The 24925-nt window shown below is 37.7% G+C and overlaps 1 protein-coding gene across 1 annotated transcript in view; it reads left to right on the forward strand.

Moving 5' to 3' along the window:
• The window catches only part of LOC114650158 (protein diaphanous homolog 3-like), a 1033571-nt gene that overhangs the window by 405851 nt on the left and 602795 nt on the right, over positions 1-24925 (forward strand). Inside the window, exons 16-17 of the mRNA XM_051925675.1 lie at positions 2900-3214; positions 3629-3743. Of these exons, the coding sequence (XP_051781635.1) occupies positions 2900-3214; positions 3629-3743 (430 nt within the window). The remainder of the gene's footprint in view (positions 1-2899; positions 3215-3628; positions 3744-24925) is intronic.

The raw sequence follows: 24925 nt of genomic DNA on the forward strand, positions 1-24925 counted from the left end.
GGGACCGGAGGGTGTGTTCCAACTACAGAGGGATCACACTCCTCAGCCTCCCTGGAAAAGTCTATTCGGGGGTTCTGGAGAGGAGGGTCCGTCGTATAGTCGAACCTCGGATTCAGGAGGAACAGTGTGGTTTTCGTCCTGGTCGCGGAACAGTGGACCAGCTCTACACCCTTAGCAGAGTCCTGGAGGGTGCATGGGAGTTCGCCCAACCAGTCTACATGTGTTTTGTGGACTTGGAAAAGGCGTTCGATCGTGTTCCTCGGGGAATCCTGTGGGGGGTGCTCCGGGAGTATGGAGTACCGGACCCTCTGACAAGGGCGGTTCGGTCCCTGTACAACCGGTGTCAGAGCTTGGTCCGCATTGCCGGCAGTAAGTCGAACCCGTTTCCAGTGAGAGTTGGACTCCGCCAGGGCTGCCCTTTGTCACCGATTCTGTTCATAACTTTTATGGACAGAATTTCTAGGCGCAGCCAGGGTGTTGAGGGGGTCCGGTTTGGTGGACTCAGGATTGGGTTACTGCTTTTTGCAGATGATGATGTCCTGTTTGCTTCATCAGGCCGTGATCTTCAGCTCTCTCTGGATCGGTTCGCAGCTGAGTGTGAAGCGGCTGGGATAGGAATCAGCACCTCCAAATCCGAGACCATGGTCCTCAGCCGGAAAAGGGTGGAGTGCCCTCTCAGGGTTGGGAGCGAGATCCTGCCTCAAGTGGAGGAGTTCAAGTATCTCAGGGTCTTGTTCATGAGTGAGGGAAGAATGGAGCGTGAGATCGACAGGCGGATTGGTGCGGCGTCCGCAGTGATGCGGGCTCTGCATCGGTCTGTCGTGGTGAAAAAGGAGCTGAGCCATAAGGCAAAGCTCTCAATTTACCAGTCGATCTATGTTCCTACCCTCACCTATGGTCATGAGCTATGGGTAGTGACCGAAAGAACGAGATCGCGAATACAAGAGGCTGAAATGAGTTTCCTCCGCAGGGTGTCTGGGCTCTCCCTTAAAGATAGGCTGAGAAGCTCAGTCATCCGGGAGGGTCTCAGAGTAGAGCCGCTTCTCCTCCGCATTGAGAGGAGTCAGATGAGGTGGCTCGGGCATCTGATTAGGATGCCTCCTGGACGCCTCCCTGGTGAGGTGTTCCGGGCACGTCCAACCGGGAGGAGGCCCCGGGGAAGACCCAGGAGACGCTGGAGGGACTATGTCTCCCGGCTGGCCTGGGAACGCCTCGGGATTCTCCCGGAAGAGCTAGAAGAAGTGGCCAGGATGAGGGAAGTCTGGGCATCTCTGCTCAAGCTGCTACCCCCGCGACCCGACTTCGGATAAGCGGAAGAGAATGGATGGATGATTACCAAAACTAAGGAAATCTGACTTTTGCAACGTTCAGTAGGAAAATTGCAATCAAAAAGATGTAATTTGATAAAGAGTTATATTTTGTTACAAGTAAGCCCGCGATTCGCTAGCGAATCGGAAATCCAAGAATGGCAATCAGTTTCTGTTCCGTCCGATATTTGGATGGATGAAATATCATGGAGGGTGGGTGCGTCTGGGGAAATGTCATTTAATTCAATAAGCATATCTGTACTAAAGTAGTTTCGTTTTGTGGAGACGTGATTTTGTTGCCTTTGCTGACACCGACTGCTGGCAGAGTGGAGCACAGCAAGTTTAGTTTACAGGTTGTGGTGTTCGTGTGCAAGCCACTGAGTCGGGGAAGCCGCTGGGTTTGAGTCTGTGACTGTTATGTGATCTATATTACTGGCACAGTGGATTAGAGCAAGTGTAGTGAACAGGTTGTGTTGTTTGGGTGCCACCTACTGACTCTGGGAAGCCGCTGCGTTTGACTCTGGGGCGTGTGCCAAGGCGCAATATGCGCCTCGGTGGGAAGCCGCTGCATGATTTTAGACGAATGTACGATGGCATCCAGTCATATACTCAGTTTACAGGTGGTGTAGTTTGGGCGCTAACAGGTTGTGTTGTTTGGGCACCACCTACTGACTCTGGGAAGCCGCCGCGTTTTGGGAAGCCGCTGCGTTTGACTGTACAGGTTGTGTTGTTTGGGCACTCACAGGTTGTGTTGTTTGGGCGCCACCTACTGACTCTGGGAAGCCGCCGCGTTTTGGGAAGCCACTGCGTTTGACTCTGGGGCGGGCGCCACGGCGCAGTACGTTGTGTTATTTGGGCGCCACCTACTGACTCTGGGAAGCTGCCGCATTTTGGGAAGCCGCTGCGTTTGACTCTGGGGCGGGCGCCGCCGCGTTTTGGGAAGCCTCTGCGTTTGACTCTGGACTCTGGGGTGGGCGCCAAGGCCGCAGTGCGCATGCGCCTCGGTGCGTGAGTCCGCTGTGCATAAATTAACTGTGGTTTAGTAATATAGATGTGGAATGTGTATAAATAATATATTCCACGCATCCATGTTCCAAATCTGTTTATTTGGAGCAGGGTCGTAGAGAAGCTGGAGCCTTTCCCAGCAAGCATAGGGCACAATCAGCCAGGCACAACCCCTGGACACCCTCATCGGCACAGGAAGAACATGCAGTCTCAACACGGAGCATCCAGGACTGAAGTTCTGGTCTCATTGTTGTGAGGCAGAAGTGCTAACATTGCGCCACCTTGCTTTGCTAAATAATGCATTATCACTTCCAATTAATTTTAAATGCAGAAATACATAAAAAAGACTAAATTAGCAGTTAATTGTCTTGATGTCTGACAAAATTTAAAGGATTACTTTTAACTGTCATTTGCTGTACATGTGGCTGTCTTGGCCCAAACTAACCTGATTTAATTTGGTTTTAGATTTAAATAACCAATAGTATCCAAAAAGCCACCACATATCATGAATAATGTTTATTAGAAAGTACATTTTGATCATTTAATTTTCTAATTATGTAATTGTCTGTTTATTTTATTTCTTACAGTTTGGAGCTATCACAGTTGGTGTTTCTGCTCATGGATCAGCTCAAGAAAATACCCTTCCACCATCTTCAGGGTTGCATCAAGTTCAGCCGACTCCTCCTGGCTGTGGACCACCACCACTACCTCCTCCTCCTCCTCCACCACCACCACCTCCTCCTCTCCCATCTTTCTCTTCCTCTGGAGTGCCTCCACCGCCACCACCTATTGGCTTTGGAGGAGCTCACTGGTCTCCACCCCCTCATACACTGCCTTATGGAATGAAGCCAAAGAAGGAATTCAAACCACAAATTACAATGAAGAGGCTGAACTGGTCCAAGGTGCTCCGTAAATTGCTAACAATTTAATGCTTCCACTGCTTGGAGCAAGTTTTTTTCTGAAAATGCATAGATTAATTAATGAGTTATTTTTTACTATTGTATTATTATAAAAAAAAACATTTTTCTGATATTATTCATGTTGGTCATTACAAGTTTAATATTTTTGGCTGTTGAAACCAAATTAATTCCTTGCTACAGAACAAAGTAACCAAAATCAACTTTTTAAAGTTTTTGAAATAGGTTTTCTGTTTAGAATTGTTTCATACTATTCAAGAAAAATAAAGCCACTTTAAATCATTTAAATACATATGTACATACTGCATATATAATAAAATAGTTTGTAGTTTGTCTAATGCCAATTTCTTAAAGATTTAATAAATTTAGTAAGAACTTTATTTAATTTTGTTCTTCTAGATCCGACCTCATGAAATGTCTGAAAATTGCTTTTGGGTAGTGGCAGCAGAAGACAGATTTGAGAATGCTGGTCTTCTTGCCAAGCTTTCCCTTACCTTTGGAAACCAAAAAATGGGTAAGTTCTTGTTTAGTGTTAATCTCATTCTAAAAAATTGGTAAGTGCTGCAGTAAGTAGAAATTGTCATGGTGGCAAATTTGTATAAGATCTAATCACTTTGCTAAGGCTAAAGCTAAAGCCAAGCAAGCTGCTAGAGCAAAGACTTCATGTTGTTGTCTTTTAATGCAGATGATGAATTCTTGCTTTGGACTGTTTCTTTATCTTAGCATAGTTTTTTTTTTGATGGATTTGTACAAGTTCTCAGAAGGTACTTGTATATATTTGCACCTTTCTTGTACCTTTGCAGATAGTTCCAAGGTCTGTAGTATAAGGCAATAGGTCTTTGGAATTTGCAGACTTTATTCTATATTTGTTAGTTTCAATCACAAAACATTGTGTTCATAGTTTTGTTAGATTATTCCTCAGTTGAAACTTCAAGAAAATCTCAAAAAATGTGATTGTACCATGTACACATGGCAATAAACTTAACTTTGAAAATAAAATCCATTTTGGAGATGATAGCATTGTAGTTGTTTTCACATAATGTCTTACTCATACGAATGAGTCACTGGTTCACACTGGAGCTTTTCACTGCTGCGTGTGTTATAGTTAAGATTCTCTCCTGCCAAAGATGTTTACAGTTGTTCTGACAGGAGGAACTTAAGTACCTTAGCCTTTGTCAAAAGTATGGACAGTGGAACTTTTTTGTGTGACTAGTGAATTGAAGGAAGAAGAGCTTTTGAAACTCTTTTCTAAACTGTAATGAAAAAATGGTAGACTTGTTTTTGAATTTATCTGTCTTTCTGTTTGGTTCACATTTCTGTTCCCACTTGTTGTGATGAATTGTGGATACTGAGCATATGTATGTCTGATATGTGTGACTGAAATAATTTTATAAGAAAAGTGGTTTCCAAGAATTAAATAGCCAGTTGAAGGTGGTACGTTAACAATGTGATTATTGAGTCCTGGTGGCAGACAAAGGAAATAATTTATGAGTAATGTCTCACACCTTACTTACAAATGCAAAGAAATCCCAAGCTGTGCCCACTTACTGGAGAGAATATGTTAGAGTAATCTGCTGAAGTTCATTAAGCTAAACAGTGTTATAAAATAAATGGACAGGCTACACTGACCATAGAGTTTTTGAGTGCAATTTGATATATTTGTAGAAGAAAAAACATTTTAGTTTCTGTATTAAAAATACATCTTTTGCCTTTTTAAGGCAAGAAAAATGTCTGCCCCCCACTAATATTAATAGGTCCCTTAAACCCATAGATATTGATGAATGAATGCTTATAATTTAAGAATTTTATTACATTACTTCTAGAATACATTACTTACTTACTTAGTCTTGCGAACCTTTAAATATCATCTTAAAATTTTAAAGGTGAATCCCTGAGGACCACAAAGCTACACAGCAGCAGTATTTTTTTAGCCTGTCCAGTTTTTCATATTTGTGAAAGTAAAGCATTTTTGCAGCTTTTATATGAAATATAGAAACTAATTAGTGTTTATGTGTTCTGCAGGCATTATAGTCAATCAGGAAGGGCTTTAATTAAAAGTGTGAAACAGCTTCTTATGATTAAAAAATCATAAATATACATATATAGCAAGAATTATCCATCCATCCATTTTCCAACCCGCTGAATCCAAACACAGGGTCACGGGGGTCTGCTGGAGCCAATCCCAGCCAACACAGGGCACAATGCAGGAATCAATCCCGGGCAGGGTGCCAACCCACCGCAGGACACACACAAACACACCTACACACCAAGCACACACTAGGGCCAATTTAGAATCGCCAGTCCACCTAACCTGCATGTCTTTGGACTGTGGGAGGAAACCGGAGCACCCGGAGGAAACCCACGCAGACATGGGGAGAACATGCAAACTCCACGCAGGGAGGACCCGGGAAGCGAACCCAGGTCCCCAGATCTCCCAACTGCGAGGCAGCAGCGCTTATAGCAAGAATTATATGTAAGTAAATTAACAAAGTGTAGGTATTATTATTATTCACTAAGTGTAAACAAATTAAAATTGCACATACTATTATGTACAATGTCTTAGGAAGAAAAGTGCAGCATGTCAGTCATTGTCACACTATATTGTACATAGTATCATTGTCTGTCAAGATGTCTGCTAAACCAGTTCAGTACCATCCAGAAAATAGGTAACAATACCACCTTGGTCAAAGAGGTGACTCATTATAGAGCCTGATGGCTGAAGTTAGAAATGGCCTTACATAGTGCTTCTTTGAGCAATTTAGTTATCTTAGTCTGTTACTAAATGTGCTCTTCTGTTTAGCCAGAAGCTTCCTAAGTGACCTCTGTTCTATCAAAGTAAAAATTCTTTCTTCAGCTTCTGTACAACATGAGCGAAATGTGCAGCTCCACTGCAAGGTTGCTTTTTTAAAATGTTTGTGAAATCATTTACCTAAGCATGAGAAGAAGAATCTAGGACATGAAGTGTTCAACACAATGTAATTTTTTTTGTACATTTCACATTTTTTAATCATTTTTTTTCTTTGTATAGTTAGCATGCCTGATTAGAAGAGACATTTTAACACCAACTTGAGGACGTTTTAAACTGTAACTCTTTTTTTTTTACTTTCAAATGTTTTTTCAATATTTGTAATTTTAAATGTGGTAACCATCTTCTGAATGCTTTGGTATCACAATATTTAGATTCTGTTCATGCAGAATTTCAATCATTAAAAATTTTTTAAGAAAACAATCTGCAAAACCTAAAGTAAGAAATCATGTTTATTATAGTGTAGGCAGCCATATTTTCCCATATTTTGCAATATACTCTTGACTACTGTGCTGCTTCTGTTTAAATTACACGACAATAAAGAAATAATTAGTTGCATTAACTGTTTTTATAAACATTTCAATACAATTTTGCAACAGCAAGCTTTTAATATACCTGTATGTAATTCCTTTTCCAGAATACTCTTTATACATTTTGTCCATTATAGAGATTCAGGGAATGTGAACCCATCTTCGACAGCTTCAGACATTAGAAAGGAACCATTCTTATAGAAGGCAAACTAAAGTATTCTTTGTTAAACTTTAATTCTGTTTACTCCCTGACATCTCCGAACTGACTTTTTTTCCTCCATATCCTAGCAAATCTTCTCAGCATTTTTATCCATATTACACATCTTAGTGATGTCATTCTGGTCCTCTCTCTAATCCCTACAGCTTGTCTACCTCTGCCTTTATTCAGTTCTCAATCTATCTCATCAGTTTATATGAATTATCAATCTCATTTCGATACAACAACTCATCACAGACTTGGATCATTTTTTAAATTTTAAAATAATTCAAAAAGTGTTATAAATATTAGGAATGTTAAATTTCAAGGAATTTTTAAAAATGTTTTTTTAATAAAGAATCAGAAATGTATCATTGCTTGCAAAGAATTCAGAACAAACCTGTGAATTATAATAACTCAAAATAAGCAATTTTAATTTTGGTATATTTTTATGTATTCTGCTGAGTACTGTAAGGCCATATGGACCAAACTTTGCATCTGGAATGTCTAGCATGACTGAGAGGCCTTGCCTGGTATTCTGTGTTTTATGATTATAAATATTTATAATTTCAATACTAATTCACAGGAAGAAAGAGTATATATTCAATAAATGCTAGAATTGCATATTTAATATAGGAACAAAAACTCAGTCTCATAAAAAATAAATATGCATAAGTTAAGGAGCTGTAAAAGAGGGAAACCATTTACCAAAACACTATACTCTCAACCAAACAAATGGAAAAACATGACTTGCGTAATCTACTTTTCTTAAATTGCTGTGACAGACAAATAACAGGGTAGCCTTTATATTTAATTCAGTAATTTGTTGCTCATCAAAATTGTTCTACAGTGCCATTCAAAGAAGATGCAAAGACATATTCATTTTTGAACATAATTTGGAAAAGGATAGAAACTACTTCTTTGACAAAAGTTCCTACTCAGGTGAGGGATTCTGCATCCTATAGAACATACTCTAAATTGTTCAGTCCTTCTTCCCAGCTCTAAACAGCATTTAAAACAGGAGTGACCTCTGCACCTGGAAAATAATATAGAGGTTTTGACTGTGGTCACATTAACCCAATAGAGTATGAAAGTATAAAATCAGATTACTCCATGAAAGAAAATTTAAGTAGTAAAACAAGAAGAAAAGCACTAACAGGCTCCTGGACACTTATAGTCAGAAAGCTGCGACTCTGATGCCACTCTTCTAAGCTTTGATACATTGTTTTAAAATCTCACATAATTCACTTTTAACAAAATCCAAAATGGCAAACAATATACCACTATGTGCACCATCAGCCTGCTAATGCTTCTGTAAGCAGAAAAAGCATTCCAGCTGCTGCTGGCACCATCACTGTTTATAATGGCTAAAGCAGCATGTGCTGAGTGGCACAGACAATTGTACATGATAAACATTGCTTATGGTGCTCACTGTATTGTTCTATGAATATGAGTAAGTTCTAATACTTGCTTTCTTAGTGTGACCATACTACACACTCCAGTGACTCAGACTCACTAGACTTCACGTCCTCTTTTCTATGCTTGTCACCTCCATGACTGTAATTTAACTGTTAATTCCATGCCTGTGTTTTTAAATGTTGTAGTGTTGGAATGCTCACAGTGAGGATGATCGGCAAGGAAGGGAATCCACAACCTTGTTTTACCTTCTATCAGAGGTCAATTTGTTACAATATTTAATTAGATTTGTCGTGCAAATTTGGTTTACTGCTTTCCTGTCAAACTTCATGTTGATTCTTTTTTTTGTAAAGTGCATTGTAAACGGGCAGGATACGGTCTGGGTGTAGGTGTTAGCCATTTCTTTTTCAGTTCCTGAATGGTTTTCATCCTTAAATCATCCAAGTGATAAATGGTTTTTATTCAGATCCCTTATACATACAAAAACCCACAAAGTTCTGCAGGTTATGTTAATTGACAAATCTAAATTAGCTTTGTATAAGTTAGGAACTGTTGTCCTTTGTAGAGCTTTTTTCTGTTTAATTAGTTTTGTATCACAGTAAATTGCAGATGCCAATTACATCAGGTAAGACATGCAGATACAGTTTGATGTTTGTGAGAATGGTTCAACATTGCTGAATCTTTTTTCAACTCTCATTTCACCTGTGATTTTTTTTTCCTTCATTTGTTCTGGACCATAAATTGGAAGATGTTGCAGTATATCATTGGCATGGGCATGACCACTTTCTCATATCAATCAACCTATTTAAACACACAAACAATGACCAGTCTTGAATTATAACCAGGTCCCATTCCACAATATTGTTTGTAGCACGTTAAATTAAACATCCTTAGTGAATCTAATTCTGCTTGCCTCCAAAAGAGAAAAGCACACATGGCCAATAATGCTGTTTGCAAGCAAGTAATTACAAAAATATGTAATCATTTTTGCAAAATAAAATACTGTTTTCTGTGAGATAAACAAAAAATATTTTTCAAGGTGTGTAAATGGGCTTAATAGTACAGAAAGAAAAAAAATCTCAACTTCCTAAAAATGACAGTGGTATGATTTCAACCGAGCAAATCAGTACAGGCACTGTGTTTTCTCATCAGGCGATATATTATCTTGCAATCATTAGTGGAACTACAACGGAGCTCAAACACACATTAATAAATAAATATGACCATAATTGGAAGAGGTTAGATCTGGTTGTGAGGCAATGTGGCACCTTATGGCAAGGAGTAATTAAATAAAACAATCTCTGCCTGACACTTCTGTAAACTCAAATGTAGGTTTCCCAATATTTTTGTAGCTGTGTTTTCCCAAAATTACCAAAGTTCAGCAGCTCTAGCATAAAAATTGGGATTCAAAAAAGCCAGACGCGCTGAAATGATTCCTCAGACAAAATACCTTAATTTTTAAAAGTTTTAGTTAAAATTCAAAGTAAAACAGTTCACACAAAAAAGAGAAAATTGAAATAGAAAAAAAAATCTTAAGACAAGTTCTGTTCAAAGCTTAAATCTGGATACATTTCAAATTGTTACAAATCATTTCAAAACGGTCAGAAAACTGTATGCCTATCCAATTTCTAAGTTGAAAATGAGTCTTTTAAGTCCTTGTGAACTGGGTGGGACCTATTCTAAATAACAACTGACACAGTTAACACACTGTATCTCAGTTATAGCAAGAAAGTTCTATCTCTTACTAACTTATAGGGGGGAAAAAGGCTATACCATTGTCAATGACTATGAAAGAAATTTATATTCTATTCAAATTAAGCAAACACTAATATGAGTTTAACTTAAAGCTTTAACTTTCTAAGATTGGCTCTTACAATTGTGTTTAATTTTAATGTTGTGCTGTTAAAAAAGGTACCATTTACTAAAATTAATATTTAATGACAATTCATGCAGCCAGAAATGTAACTGTCTTAAATAATATAGAAAGCTACTTATATAATACAATTACCTCTTTGTTTTAGTTCAGTCACAACTATCGAATTAATGCAATTTAAAAAAAAAATGTTTTATAAGTTAAAGATATATGTATATACAAGTAAGACTGAAAATTGATTTTTTTTGTGAGAGAAGACAATCTTTTTGTAATTTTCATATATTTAATTTATGTGATTTCCTCTTAAAACCAGTTTAGTTTATTGATAGAACAAAAACTTTTTATGTGTTTAGTTGAAATAATTCTCTGTGCAGTTCCTCATTTTAAAGTATAGGTATAATTTACCATTTAGCATAAGGGAAGCAAAAAAGAAACAAGACTATGCAGTGAATATAAAATATGCTTGTGTTTGTGGGTGGTCTAGCAATTTCAGTTAAAACAAGTATGTACATACTGTAGCTGTCAAGTTGTTTGAAGATCAATTGCACCTTACCCTTTTCAACAAATCTTGTGTAACTTGGTAATCTGGAAGCTTCACAGTCTGCTCTTATAAATAGAAAGCTCTTCTGTTTTTTATGTAAAATGTAAAATTCTAAATTGTGGGGTTTGAAAAAATATTTTGATTGCATGTGGTGTATTTAAAGCCTCTAACCTTTTCTGTGTGTATGTTTTAATTAAGATTGATTAACGTTTACAAAAATTGAAGTTATCTTATAATTTCCTCAATTTCGCACAAGTAAAGACTGTAGATGTTGGGTGCTCAGCATGTTTACTTATAAAAACACATTGTATTCAATGTTCTATAGACAGTCTTGAGCTAATGAATTTGGAGTGGAAAAAAATTGAACAACATTTCATTGTTGGACTTGAAACTTGGATACTGTGACCCAGAATGCAAAGTAAAAATCAGATTAACAGAAGCAACACCAAAGTAATTCAAGGTATTAAGCTTGTACTGGCAAGATCAAGAACAATTTACTTTATTTGTGACATTCACAATCAGTACCCCTGCTCATAGTGCATGGGTTACAAAGACTGGGCTTCAAAACCATAGTTTCAAAGAGATGCCATATCCACTCTTTTCTTCAAACATGGCCCTGTGTTATTTATTACCATTGTTGCCCCAATATGAATGCTAACTTCATGGAATGCGCAATGATAAAAGTCATAACACCAGTTACAGATGAGGAGTTGCACATGCAGAAAAGTGGTTTGTGAACATAAGAAGTGTATTTATGTCCTCAGGGATTATATTGAAATTTTACTGGTGTTTGTTTTAACAGATATGGTACAAAACCTTTTTAATCACCTCCTTTGTTTGTATATTCTAATATAAGTGCCCTCCACTATTATTGACACCCCTTGTAAAAATTAGTAAGAAGGGTTAGAAAAAAATCACTGATTAACCATCATCTTGCACTTGAAAAATGAGAAACATCTGTCTTTTAATTGAAGCAAGTTCATTCAAAGAAAAACAAAGCCTTCATCAAGAAATAAATATTTTTAGCAAAAACACATGTGCCACAATTGTTGGCACCCCTGAATTTAATACTTTGTACAACCTGCCTTTGTATAACAGCACAGAGTCTTCTCTTATAACCTTTTATAAGGTTGGAGAATACAGAGCATGGCATCGGAGACCATTCTTTACATAATCTCTCCAAATCATTCAGGTCCTAGGCCCTCTCCTGTGTACTCACCTCTTCAGCTCCCTTCCACAGGTTTTCAATAGGGTTCAGGTCAGGGGACCAAGGTTATTATAGTTAACAAAAACTAAAATCAGAACTGAAACTATTATTAAAATAACATTTTCGTAAACTGAAATAAAATAATTAACAAAACCAAAATGAAAAACTAAACAAAACTGTTAAAGTAACTGGAAAGACTAACTGAAATAAAATAATAGTTCACTAAACACAATTTTAGTTTTCATTTTTGAATGAATATTCTTGCTGTTAGTTTTTAACCCTTATAACTTTTGACTCTAAAACTGAAAGTCATCCATCACGAGCCGCCCGCATATATTCATCCAATAAACAGCGGCTGGTGAAGGAGTGCGGGTGTTCACACAGCATTTGTGGTGACAAGAGCAAGTTGAATACGCGTGTAAAGCATGTGAGATAAAAAGCAATTTACGTGCCGCCTTTCTTTGCACTTGTTGTATATTAAGATTCAATTCAAACACCTAAAATCGGAATGTGCTGGTCAACAAATATTTTACCATATGGACAGAAAAATCACGAGTGAGTAACGTTTCAGTTTATTTCTCAGGTGCCTGCTTTTTATTGACAGTAATTCACCTGCCACTTCGCACACAAAGTATTGAGAAGGTATAGTAATCATGAAAAAAATTCAACCTCGACATTTTGATGAATCTTGACGTTTTGACGACACCTCCCTGAGTCCGAAAATACTGTTTTTTGGAATTGTCTCTCTGTCTGTGCGTGTGTGTGTGTGTGTAAACACGATATCTCAAAAACGCAACTAGATAGATGGATGAAATTTGGCATGTGGTCGTTACACCAAAATTGTAGATCTATATTAACTTTTGGGCCAAATCCATCAACTGGAGAAGTGGTACTTTACCTGAACACATACTCGATTTTGTTTTTATTCATGCAGCTGCAGAGTCCAATTTATTCAACTTTACTTTTATAATAATTGTTCAAAATATTATTAATTTGATTTGATTTGTTGTTGATGGGTCTTTAATGTACATAATAGCTGAGTACACGAGAAAGTCTAGGGGAGACCACTCCCGTTTTTTTTAAATAAAACTGCACTGATCGAGAGCATTTTGTTGCTGGCCAATCACTTTTGCTTTAACAACATTGTTTAGCAATGAAGCGACACAAACCTTGTAAAATTCTCGAGTTGGCAACGTCTCCGCTGAACTACAGGTAGGTATGCGAAGAGAATCTGCCAAGTGATGAAAAGCTAAACATATTAATTTGTTTTTGTATTTATGTTTTTTAGTTCATATTCATAGCTCAAAATATCTGATATTGTGAAAATAATCCAGTTGCAGGATTATGTTTTAAAATATATGCCCCCATTTTTTCAATGTTTCTCTCTCTCTCTCAAAATAGATAGTTGAAATCATTATATTCTTCTTGTTCTTAACATCAGCCGTATCATACATATTGCATACCAGAGACTTTTCCTGCCTAGCATCCAAACCTGCCGGGGTAGGCTCCAGGTTTCCTGTAATCCTGCTCTGGATAAATAGGTTTAGATAATGTATATATTGTTCTTAATCTCAGATGCTCTCTCTGTCATTTTGTGCTTGTCCATACTCTTATCACCTGCTCTTGCTCTGCTCATTAAGGGTTTACTGTTCTTATGATGGGCTATTCAAGTCTCACTGCCCCTAACCTTGACATTGACACTACATGCTTGTTTTTCTTTGTTTCCCCTCAATACAGCTAGGTGGGGTCTGCACACTGATTCAAGCCTATGAGTTCTGTTCTTCCTTAGCCCCTGTGATTTTCATGGTCACACCTGTCAGAACACAGTAGAATCTCTTTTCTTATTTTTTTTTTAATATCTTTTCTGGCCTGCAGGTGCAAAATTCTGTCTATAAATTGTTTTTGCCTGAGATGGAATCAGAGATCAATATGGCTGGTAGAAAATAACAAAGCCCAGTATTTGTGATTTTTGAATGCAATATTGAAGTCATTCATTATAAGCAGAGTGTCGATGAACCCATCGATGACAGGCATTTATAGCGCAAATGTGGTCTGCTCAGATTTGCTTTTACTGTGAGTCACTACAGTGCTGGGAGCCTACGGTTGACCCGGCAACTGATAGGCTGCCTTCCACAGACGCTCTTCGGTGTGTTGTCTTGTTGGGGGGAGTCCCAAAAGAGTTTAGAAACCTTACAATGTACAAGTATATCTAGTTACAAACTGGTTAAAAACCTCAGTTCAAGACAAAATTAGTCCTACAAATCAATTTGTAACTTTAATCCTTCTGCCATTGGCTATAACATATACTGTAGTATGGAACAAAAACATACATTTTTTTATGATTTCATGGTAAATCAGAATTACTCCGATGTAGTATTGGATGTATTTGCTGTAGGGGTAATTCTGCTTAATTTAAAATTTATAATATATATATATACATACAGTATAATATATATATATATATATATATATATATATATATATATATATATATATATAGTATAATATATATATATATGTGTGTGTGTGAATGTAAATGTACAGTATGTATGTGCATATGTATGTATACAGTATATGTGTGTATATCCATATTACTAACCGAGAATGCTAAACCGGATGATGGACGCAGGCACATCCGGCCATGGGCCGTAGCTGCAAAAAGACGTACTGCGCAGGCGCAAAAAGAGTCCGCGAGAGTCGGCTGAGGAGCCGAGAAAGGCGGACAAAAGAGGGCGAGAGAGGCGGATGAGGGGCCGCGAGAGGCGCAGGTGCAAAAAGAGTCCGCGAGAGTCGGAGAAAGGCGGAGAAAAGAGGGCGACAAAGGCGGATGAGGGGCCGCGAGTGGCGGACAAGACCACAGAAAAAAGGAGTGAGCACATACAAAAAGGAGAAATGAGGCGCAAAGTCAAACGCAGGAAAAGCACGAAACACATTGCACACGAAACTAGACCCGAAAAAAAAAAAAAAAAAAAGAGGCTCGCGCACAACAGCAAGGCGCCCCCCCCCCCCCTACAGGCACCGGACGGGACACACACCAAGAGGGGGATTCAACAAGCCCATGGAACACAAAAAAAAGAACACAAAACCACCCCACAGACCCTACAAGCGAGGGACGGGACACACACAAAGAGGGGGATTCAACAAGACACAGGAAAACAAAAAGAAAGAAGACGCTCGCGCAACAACAATCCCCCCCCCCACCCACATCCATAAGAAGTCACACCCAAAGCCACATATTCTAAAGTGAACGTCAGCACCTTCACACTAGACAGCATAGGTGTCAGCATTGGTGGATCTCCTTACAATAAAGCACTATTAACCGTTCAACTGCAGAAAAGGAAACATATTAACAGTGACTGCGAACCTCCTTATTACTTATCCATATTTCGGATGCTGAGAAAGAAACAAGTCATGAATACACGGTCACGGGTACAAAACGAAAAGGAAAGGATAACAGGAACAAACACACGAACACGAAAGAAACAACAAAATAGACGGCTATGCAGCATAGGTGGATCTCATTACAATAAGGCACTATTAACCGTTCAACCGCAGAAAAGTCTCCATATTAACAGTGAGTGCAATACTCCTTATTACTTATCCATATTTCTAAAAGAAAAAATGTCTCGACTCCAAAAACGCAAAGCTCAACTAAAGCTTCTAACTAACGATGTACCTAAAAGTAAAAACTTTATGAACTGCGTTAGATCCTACAATAGTTCATTTGCTTTTAGTAAATATCAGGCCACCAAAAGGCAATGGCCCATACTGCTTTCCCATATGTGCACAAATACTGCATCGCATTGGAACAGTGCACCCTGAAACAAATCAACAACGCAAATATGCACAAATCTACATCCTGGATCCACATGACGCAAACTATCAATCAAAGTGCTGCATCGCAACAGGCACGGATTCAAAACGAAACACCTCCCGTCTCAGACATACGTTAACGGCAAGGAAGGCTACAACGGGTGTCTCACACAGCACAGGCAAATCGATTACAGCTCCAAAACAACACGTCCCAAATACTACATATGCAACAACGCGCCTCTCAAACGGCACAAGCAAAACATACACCGGGAAAATTCATTCGGATTAATGAATGTCATTTGCAATCATTGTCATTCAGTTCACTTCCCTGAAGAAACAACTGCCAATACAAGTAATACATTTAGACGTTGTTGTCAAAAGGGTCAAATTAGACTGCCTTCTTTACATTCATATACTGAATATCTACAGAACATTCTAACTGACGATGTACCTAAAAGTGAAATCTTTATCAACTGCATTAGATCCTACAAATCGGTATCCACTATGAACATTAACGGTGGCACTGCACGTGACATCAGTCTTGAAAAAATGTTGTTTATTGATGAATGTTCAATGGCATGAAGTCACTTACTCAACACCATTCATAAACTTCTACAAACGTTTATGAATAATAATATTCGATTTGGAGGAAAGGTACTTTTATTAGGAGGAGATTTTAAACAGTGATTAGCTATTCTTCCAGATGCCATGCACTCAGCTATTGTTCAGTGCACCTTAAAATACGCAGACAATTGGCATTGCTTTCAAAAGATACAGTTAGTAAAAAAGAACGCACTATATTATGTCCAAAAAATATTAATGTGGAAAACAGAAATACCCAAGTCATTCCATTACTTCCTGGAGAGACACAACTCTTTCTAAGCTCTGACAAAGTTGACTCTGATCACGATAATGACCATCTTCATTGACCTTACAAGTTCTGACCTGGAATTACCTTTTACACTTAAACGGCGTGTACAAAGAAATTTTCCAATAAACCTTTACACTGTGCCACACACTTTATTGTTTGCTTTCTATTTGCATCATCTACACCGTCACACTATTCTATATCTCATTCATACATCACGCTCTTTGTCATTCCCAACACCAGGGGTTGGCGAGCGAAGCGAGCAGGGGGCGGAGCCCCCTAGTATATATATAATATGCTACTGTGGCTCTGTTTGTCCAGGATTTAAAATCACCTGTAGCTCGCAAACCATTTGGCCTTTTGACCTGAAATTTGGTACACATATACTACATGATGTCTACGGTCCGTTTCCAGGGTGATGATTGACCTCCAAGGTTATTCCTCTTTTTATTTTTATTTTATTTTATTGTAGAATCGTGTTTTGGCAGCGGCCAGCAGGGCAGCCGTGTGGCGCATGCGTACGGTTGCCGTTCTCATCCCTACCATCTTCGCCATCACTTCCCCTACCTCTTCATATCTTAAATCATTCTTAAGGTTGAAAACTTAAGTGCCAGCTTAAGTGAAAAATGAAAGAAAACGTACTAAGTAATTGCAACACAAACACTGACTTAATCAGTTTTAATGCAAAAAGATGCAGACGAAAGAAGAGAAGAACAGGGCCACTAAAGTGGAGGAAAGAAGAGCTGCTCAGGAAGCAGCAAGCGCATCAACCTCTGAGCAAACGAAATCTAAACGTACAGAGAAAGACTATGAAAACTATAAGTCAAATGTATTCACTGCACGTTATTGTGCAGTACGCTGTTACTGGTATATATATATAATATATGTATGTGTGTGTGTATGTATAGATAATAAATTTTGCAAACATTTCTTATACCAAGCAAGTTAAAGAAAGAGAATAATATCAAGTTACTAGTCACAGTGTTGAAAATTTTCCCTGGTAATGAGTGGCTTTGCTATTCTGCTTATTTCTGTGTATTTGTTTTTTTTCCTTTTTTTTGCCATTTGCAAACAGATAACAGCATTCAACAGTGATGGTTAACTTGTGATTAGCTTTTAACATTCTGGGTTCCAAATCACACATTTCTAGTGACTGTGGAATTTGAACTTTCTCCTAATTTCTGCATGGGATTTGTTTGTTTCCCTGAGTCCTCCACATTTATTTCCCATTCCTAATTGGTTGGAGACCAAATGAATTAGTGAAATGACTGCTGTTCTACAAATATGTCAAAACACAATGGAAATGCCTGATAACTGATGATAAGTACACCTTTCCAGTTGGGTGGTGTGCTCTTCCTTGACATTTGAAGAGTAGTCACTAATACTAATGTCATGGCTGAAACATAATGTTCAGCATTCCAGTGTCTCCTTAAAGAGGAAGAAAGAAAAACATCTGTAGATTAGATAAATTGGTCTATATTGAAAATTCAGAATCTGTACAGCATTATGCCACCCAAGAATAATTAACCTACATATGTCCTTATTGTGACTTTTTCATGTTGTCAAATGTGTATTTTAGCAATGTTCTTACACAATGCTTCTGTACACCCATATTGTACATTTTATGTTGGGATCCTTCTTCATGTATCATTACACTAAGTATAACTTCTTGGGCATGGCTTTATAAAAGTGAACATTGGTATTCTTCGCTTAAGACAGATCAAAATTGTTAATTTTCTGGGAAAATAAGAGGAAAGTAATCTCAACACAAGTAGTTAGCTGTAATTTAAACCTACTGCCAAATACAAGTCTGGATGCCTTCCCCCATCACGACCAGTAACAATGTTTTAGTGGCCTGATTATTTTGGTGGAGTCATGTAAAAATAGTATATCCTACAAAATATGAGAAACTGATGCCTTGGGATAAAACAAGCTAACTAGGTGGCTTATCACAGACCTTTGGTGTCCCAGTAATGAAATGTTTTTTAGCGTGTGTTTTAGTGCAGAAATGGTGAAATAAATAAATATTACTATGACTAGGTAGTACAAGACTTGTGCCAAAATATGACACATTTGATTTTTTGCTGTGCATCATTTTTATATTATTGTTCCTTTTTTTTTTTTTGGAAAACATGTTAAAGCAGCCTATAGTAATTATAATTTACTTGTGGCACTGGACAAAATAAAACTGGTAGAAAATGTTGGTGAGATCTCAAAATCCACCTACCATACACTATATTGGTGTATGGTAAGTAGATTAGACAGCTCTATTTTAAGTGAAATGTGCTGACATAAACAAAGCTACCCAATGGTAGTATTGCATCATGCACCAAACAATACAAAATTGTAAAAATCAACAATTTGGAATTTCTTTTAATGAATTAGTGCATATGAATCACCTATATGATTAAGGAAAAAAAACTTTCTGTACCTCAAGCATCATATTCATAATGCCTTTCAAATATTCACCTAACCAAACACCAAAAGTTGCTTTTAAAATTACTCTGGAAGAAGTTCACTTATTACACTTACTATATGTGCTGTGCTTTTTCAGGTGTGTTTTCATATAATGCACTAAGCATCTATTGTGATAATCCAATTTTGCATTTGTGTCAGTCCATCTGCACACATGAAACAACTTGACCCCCCAGTGGACCAATTTTGCTGAAATGTCACCCTGTACAAAGTTCAGAAATTTCAAAGTCATCTAATTGAAAAGCACTAGAAAATCTGTGAACTCAACTATCTTAAAACAGAGGAAAAAATATGTGACTTAAACTATAAATTAGTTTACTGTTTCAGTTTTACCTTGGCAGCGGTTACACTAACTTGCATCTTTTCTTCTTTGTCACCTATGTCAGCTGCTGCTGATGGTGAACAGATCTCCAATATAGGTTAATGAAACACCATCGGACTGAGTGTGTGGGTAGAGTGCCTTGCTGTAACTGCTTGTTTGCATAGGTGGCTGGACAGGCGGTCAATCTAGCATCTACAAGTCCATCTGGGCACGCACAGAAACCTTCCCATCACCATATTGTTTCTGCTTTATGAAGTGTTCCCATTGTCTTGACTGCAAATGGAAGCTTTTAACCAGTGGAAGCAACCTGCTTTTCTATCTGTAACTGATTGAGCTGCTCAAAACCCCCTCTTGCTCTCTGATCAATCACTAATCAAGAACACCACTCAAAACTCCATGGAGAACACCCTGGTCCACAAAGAGATTATCTAACTAAAATCAGTTCAATTGTCAAAAAGGTTGAAAATCACTGTAACTTAAAATGATCTTCCTAATTATAAAATACAAGTAAGGAAAACAAAGCATTATCTAGAAATGAATAGGGTGACCACACGTCCCAATATAAAGGACAGTCCAGATTTCAGACTATGTGTATGAAGAATATCAAAATGTCTTGTTTTAACAGGCTGCCCATTTAATAAAGTTTTTCAGTGCTGTAAACATTGCTTCACCAAAACAAACCTCGTCACAATGTATTTACAGCAGTGTGCACAAAACTCCAAGGTGGAATCCCACTGACCCCTGCAACCTTGAAATGGTTTGAGAGGATTATAGAGTCTACATACTGAACTCAGTCTATTGAGGTCTACAGTGCCTGCACAGTCCTCAAATGCACTTTAATATTATGGTATATGTACATTTTCAAACTTGTTTGGTATACTGTTACAGTGACAGAGAACTGTGATTTGAGTGCCTCAGACTGATATGGCAAAAGTACAGTAAATTCAAAAGGTATTCAGACCTCTTCAATTTCTGCACACTTTATTGTATTACAGATTAAACTTTACATTTAACAATTTGCCCTTTTTTACACATTGTTTGCAAATATATTAAAAAACAAAAAAACAAACGGAAACCATTCATTCATATAAGTATTCAGACTCTTTATTGTGCCACTCCAAATTGAGGTCAGGTACATCCTTATTTGTTTTGTCATCCTTTGCAATGTGTCTGGAATTTGGTTGGAATCCACCTGCGAAAAATTGAATAGATTGGACATTGTTTACAAAGGCACACATCTATGCATATGAGGTCCCACAATTTAAACTGCATGTCAGGACAAAAAGCAAGCCGTGAAGTCTGAAGAACTCTTTATAGATCACTGTGATAAAATTGCATTTAAGGCATAGATCAGGACAAGAATGTAAAACCTTTTCTGAAGCTTTGAATGTTTCTATGGTCACACTGGTCTCAATAATTGTGAAATGGAAGAAATTTGGAACCACTAGAACTATTCTTATAGTTTGTTGATCAGGCAAACTTGAGTAAATGAGCAAGAAAGGCCTTGGTTATGGAGGTGTACAGATCTTCAGAAGTCCACTACTGGGATGAGAAAACCTTTTAGAAGAATGTCTATTCCGTAGGAATCCTTGAGTAAAAAGCCATTTGAGGGCCTGCTCAGTTTTCCAGATAGCATTTAAAGAACTGTGAGAAGAAGAGGAGGAGGAAAATGATTCTCGGTTTCAATGAGGTGGAAATTGAGCTCTTTGAGCACAATTCTAAGCCCTATGTCTCATGATCACCAGGCACTACTCATCACCTGACTAATATCATCCCTGTTGGGAAGTGTGATGGTGGCATCATCATGCTATAAATGAGGTTCCCAGTAGCCGGGAAAAGGAGATTGATCAGGATTGAGGAAAGGATGTCCTTCAAGAAAAGCTACTCTACAGTGCATTTGACCTCAGACTGGTTCCCTTTCAGCATGACAATGGCCTGAAGCATACAGCAAAGACAACACTGGAATAGCTTTGGAAAAGGTCACTGACTGTTCTACAATGACCCAGGTAAAGCCCAGACTTAAGCCCCATAGAACATGCGTAGAAAGGACTGAAGATAGCAGTTCACATACCCTTCCCATCCAGTCTAATGGAGCCTGAACTTCTGCTAGTGAGATTGTGATAAACTGCTTAAATCCTGGCGTGTGAAGCTTGTAGAGACTTGATCACGAAGACTCAAAACTGTAGTTGCTGCCAAAGGGGCTTCTATAAAATACTGAAGTAAGGGTCAGAATACTCATGTGAATGAAAGGTTTCAGTTTTTGATTTTTAATAAATGTAAAAACCTTTCTGAAAACATGTTTTCTCCGTTATTATGCGTTAAGTATAGATTGTAGGCAGTGCAGGATTTATGTATAAGCTACACAAGCTATAGCTTAGGGCCCCCGCCTTCTTGGGGGCCCCCAAAACAAATTGTCCGAGTGAGCAATTGTCATATATACTTAAATATACTACAGCATTATTTGTCCCAATCAGGTCTGGCCTTAGGCATAGGCGAAGTAGGCGACCGCCTAGGGCCCCGGTGTCTGGGGGGCCCCGGATCGACTCCTTGGTCTAATTTTCACGCATTTCACAGAGCTTCCAGGGGGGCCCTGGACCCCCCTTTCACCTAGGGCCCCATAATACTTAAGACCGGGCCTGATTGTAGGGCAAAAATAGCAAATTTATTGATTTAGAATAAAATCTAAAAGACAAAGTGTGCAGAAGGTGAATGGGTCTTGATATTTTCTGAAACCACTGTACCTGAAGTGAATAACATCAGGACAGTCACGAATAAACTCCCATGATTCTTCTATTCTTTGTGTTTCATAAACCCAACATTCTAAAATGTCTAATTCTGATTTTTTTTGTAGCTGTTGGTCTTTTTTCACAATTTAAATAGACTTTGTTAGTTTGACCCTCAATGTATATACCACTCTAGTTTCTGTATATAAACATTTCGGCAAAGAAGGTGTGTACACTTCTCCTAGTAAAACTTCAAATATTTCTTTTTTTTTTTTTTTTTTAAATGGATCAAGATTTTATATATTTTTTTCCTTGTCATATGTCAGATGAAGGAAAATGTAACACCAGTTAAACCAGCTTGCTGTTTTTCCAAATATATTGATTATTTTTAAGTTTGTAGTTGTGTGTTCCAATGTATTTTCACAGTAATTTTAAAGATTAAAGGTGTTTTCAAGTTTTGGTCAATATTAAAGACCATATATAAAATAGTAGATATTGTAGCTTACTGTGTTACATATGTGCTTTCATAATTTTAGCCTGTGTTACAAGATAAAGAAATTGTATACCTTGTCTTTACTCTAAGGGTGGCACAGTGGCACAGCGGTAGCGCTGCTGCCTCGCAGTAAGGAGACCTGGGTTTGCTTCCCTGGTCCTCCCTGCGTGGAGTTTGCATGTTCTCCCTGTGTCTGCGTGGGTTTCCTCCTTGTGCTCCGGTTTCCTCCCACAGTCCAAAAACATGCAGGTTAGGTGCATTGGCGTTCCTAAATTGTCCCTTGTGTGTGCTTGGTGTGTGCGCCCTGCAGTGGTCTGGCATCCTGCCCGGGGTTTGTTTCCTGCCTTGCGCCCTGTGTTGGCTGGGATTGGCTCCAGCAGACCCCCGTGACCCTGTAGTTTGGATATAGAGGGTTAGATAGTGGATGGATGTCTTTACTCTACACTTTGTTTTATTGGATAAACACTCTAAACCTGGTGTTGCTTTTGAAATTACCAGCTCGTGGATGGATCTCTGTGATGTATTAACCCTGTTTGTTGTTCTGTAGGAAAATTATATTCTAGCTATATTCTTGAACATTATATGATGGCATGAACCAATATTCTTACAACATGATACAGTTATTGTAGCATTTATTGCAGTCAAATATTGTGCATTATTTTGTTGCTGGAAAATGAGTTATTGCCCACTCCAGTAGCTGTTATGCATGCACAACACATTGCTTACTTTTGCTAAAAACATGTTACCAGGATCAGTGGTTGCTCTCTATATTACAAAATTAATGTTGAAGATCAAAATTATTTGGTTTTGCAGATTGAAAAGAAAATCACACAAAATAACGTAACATTTTCATATCCACTAAATCTAATTCATTGTATTGCAGGATATGCATATAATTTTAGGGTGCAAGGCAGGAATCAGTCCAACGCATGCATGTTACATTACAAAGGGCTAACTTTAAATTACTTGTTAACTTAACATCACCCTTTTTTTTCCCCCCTCTTCTTCAATGACATGTGAGATCATGGAAAGCTTCACACTGGCAAACACTGGGTTCAGGATTTGAACCTAGTATGCTGAATGCATGAGGTGGCAGAATGACTAATTTGCCATCATGCCACCCGTGAACAAACACAAGAGTGATGCAAATCACACCTTCCTTGGCTCAACCATCTCTTAGGAATGATTGCAGTTGTGAAGTTTTTATTTCTTATCTTAGAGCTTTAAGGTTTATAAAGCAAAAATTAAGTCACCTTTTTCTTCCTGAATTCTTGTTCAATGTTTTCTTAAAACTATCTCACTGTCCATGTGTATTATAGGCCAGAAGTCAAGCAATAACAATTTTCGTGAAAAGCTTTATAATTGCTTCTTTTTTGGTGTTTTTTGTTTTTTTTCCCCAGAACTGAATGCATGGTGTCTTTGTCGCTGTGTGTTTTTGCTTCAGTATAAGAAATTTATGCCTTTTTTATATCAGCCATTAAATAGGAGACATTTTCTAGTTTGTTTAATTTTCAACATTCAAATTAAGATTATTTTGAGCATCAAATATGTTTCTGCATATTTTATGGGGAAGAAAAATGATCTGTAAAAAAATACACACTATGTATTATTTTTGTGATGTTAAGCACCTCTGAGTGATCATTCATATAAATAACAACTTCTCAGTTTCTTATTGTTTGGTTATTTTTTGTCATATATTGTAGTTGCAGATTGTGTTCTTTTTTTCTCAGTTTATTACTCTACTTTAATGTAAAAGTCAATATTCTAGTCTTCTCTCTCTCTTTTAAAGTCAGCCTGGCCATTTACAGCAAGTTACAGCTGCAAGACTACATAAACACTTCCTCAGTACAGTTATACGTTAAGTAAAGGAACACTATAACTACTTTACTATAAAACTTAGAAAATCGATTAATGAAAAAATTGTTTTTTGAGATCAGCCAATTTACTGATCATTGATTAAATCATTTGGAGTTAAAACTTTCTGATCGTTTGGAGTATCATTAGTAGATTAACAATTCATACGTGTTCTCTTTTTCCGTTTAAAAATAAAAATAACTTTTCATTGGAAGTTTCTATGTTATTTATATCATGATAGTGGTTTGTACTGAAGGCAGTGGTTTTCACCACTCATCCAAACAGAAAACATTAAGTAAAGTAGATATATATATATTGGTCCAGTTTGTGTATTCAGCAAGTCTTTGTTGGTTTGTGCTTTGCACCAATTGCGTCCAGAAGTAGCTCTTCTAATTATGTGTTAGTTGCAAATATTGCAGGAGGAAAACAGCCTTCTGTTTGCCACTGAAGAATAGTCCTACAAAGTACATTTTTTTCATCCCAGAACAAAAAAATGCTGTTACAGCTAGTATGTAAATTTGACTGCAGATTTATCAGAATGTTTAATTCTAGCAGTTGTTTGATAAAGCAAGAATTACA

The sequence above is a fragment of the Erpetoichthys calabaricus genome, chromosome 4, assembly GCF_900747795.2.
Source record: "Erpetoichthys calabaricus chromosome 4, fErpCal1.3, whole genome shotgun sequence".
NCBI classification, from domain to species: Eukaryota; Metazoa; Chordata; class Cladistia; order Polypteriformes; family Polypteridae; genus Erpetoichthys; species Erpetoichthys calabaricus.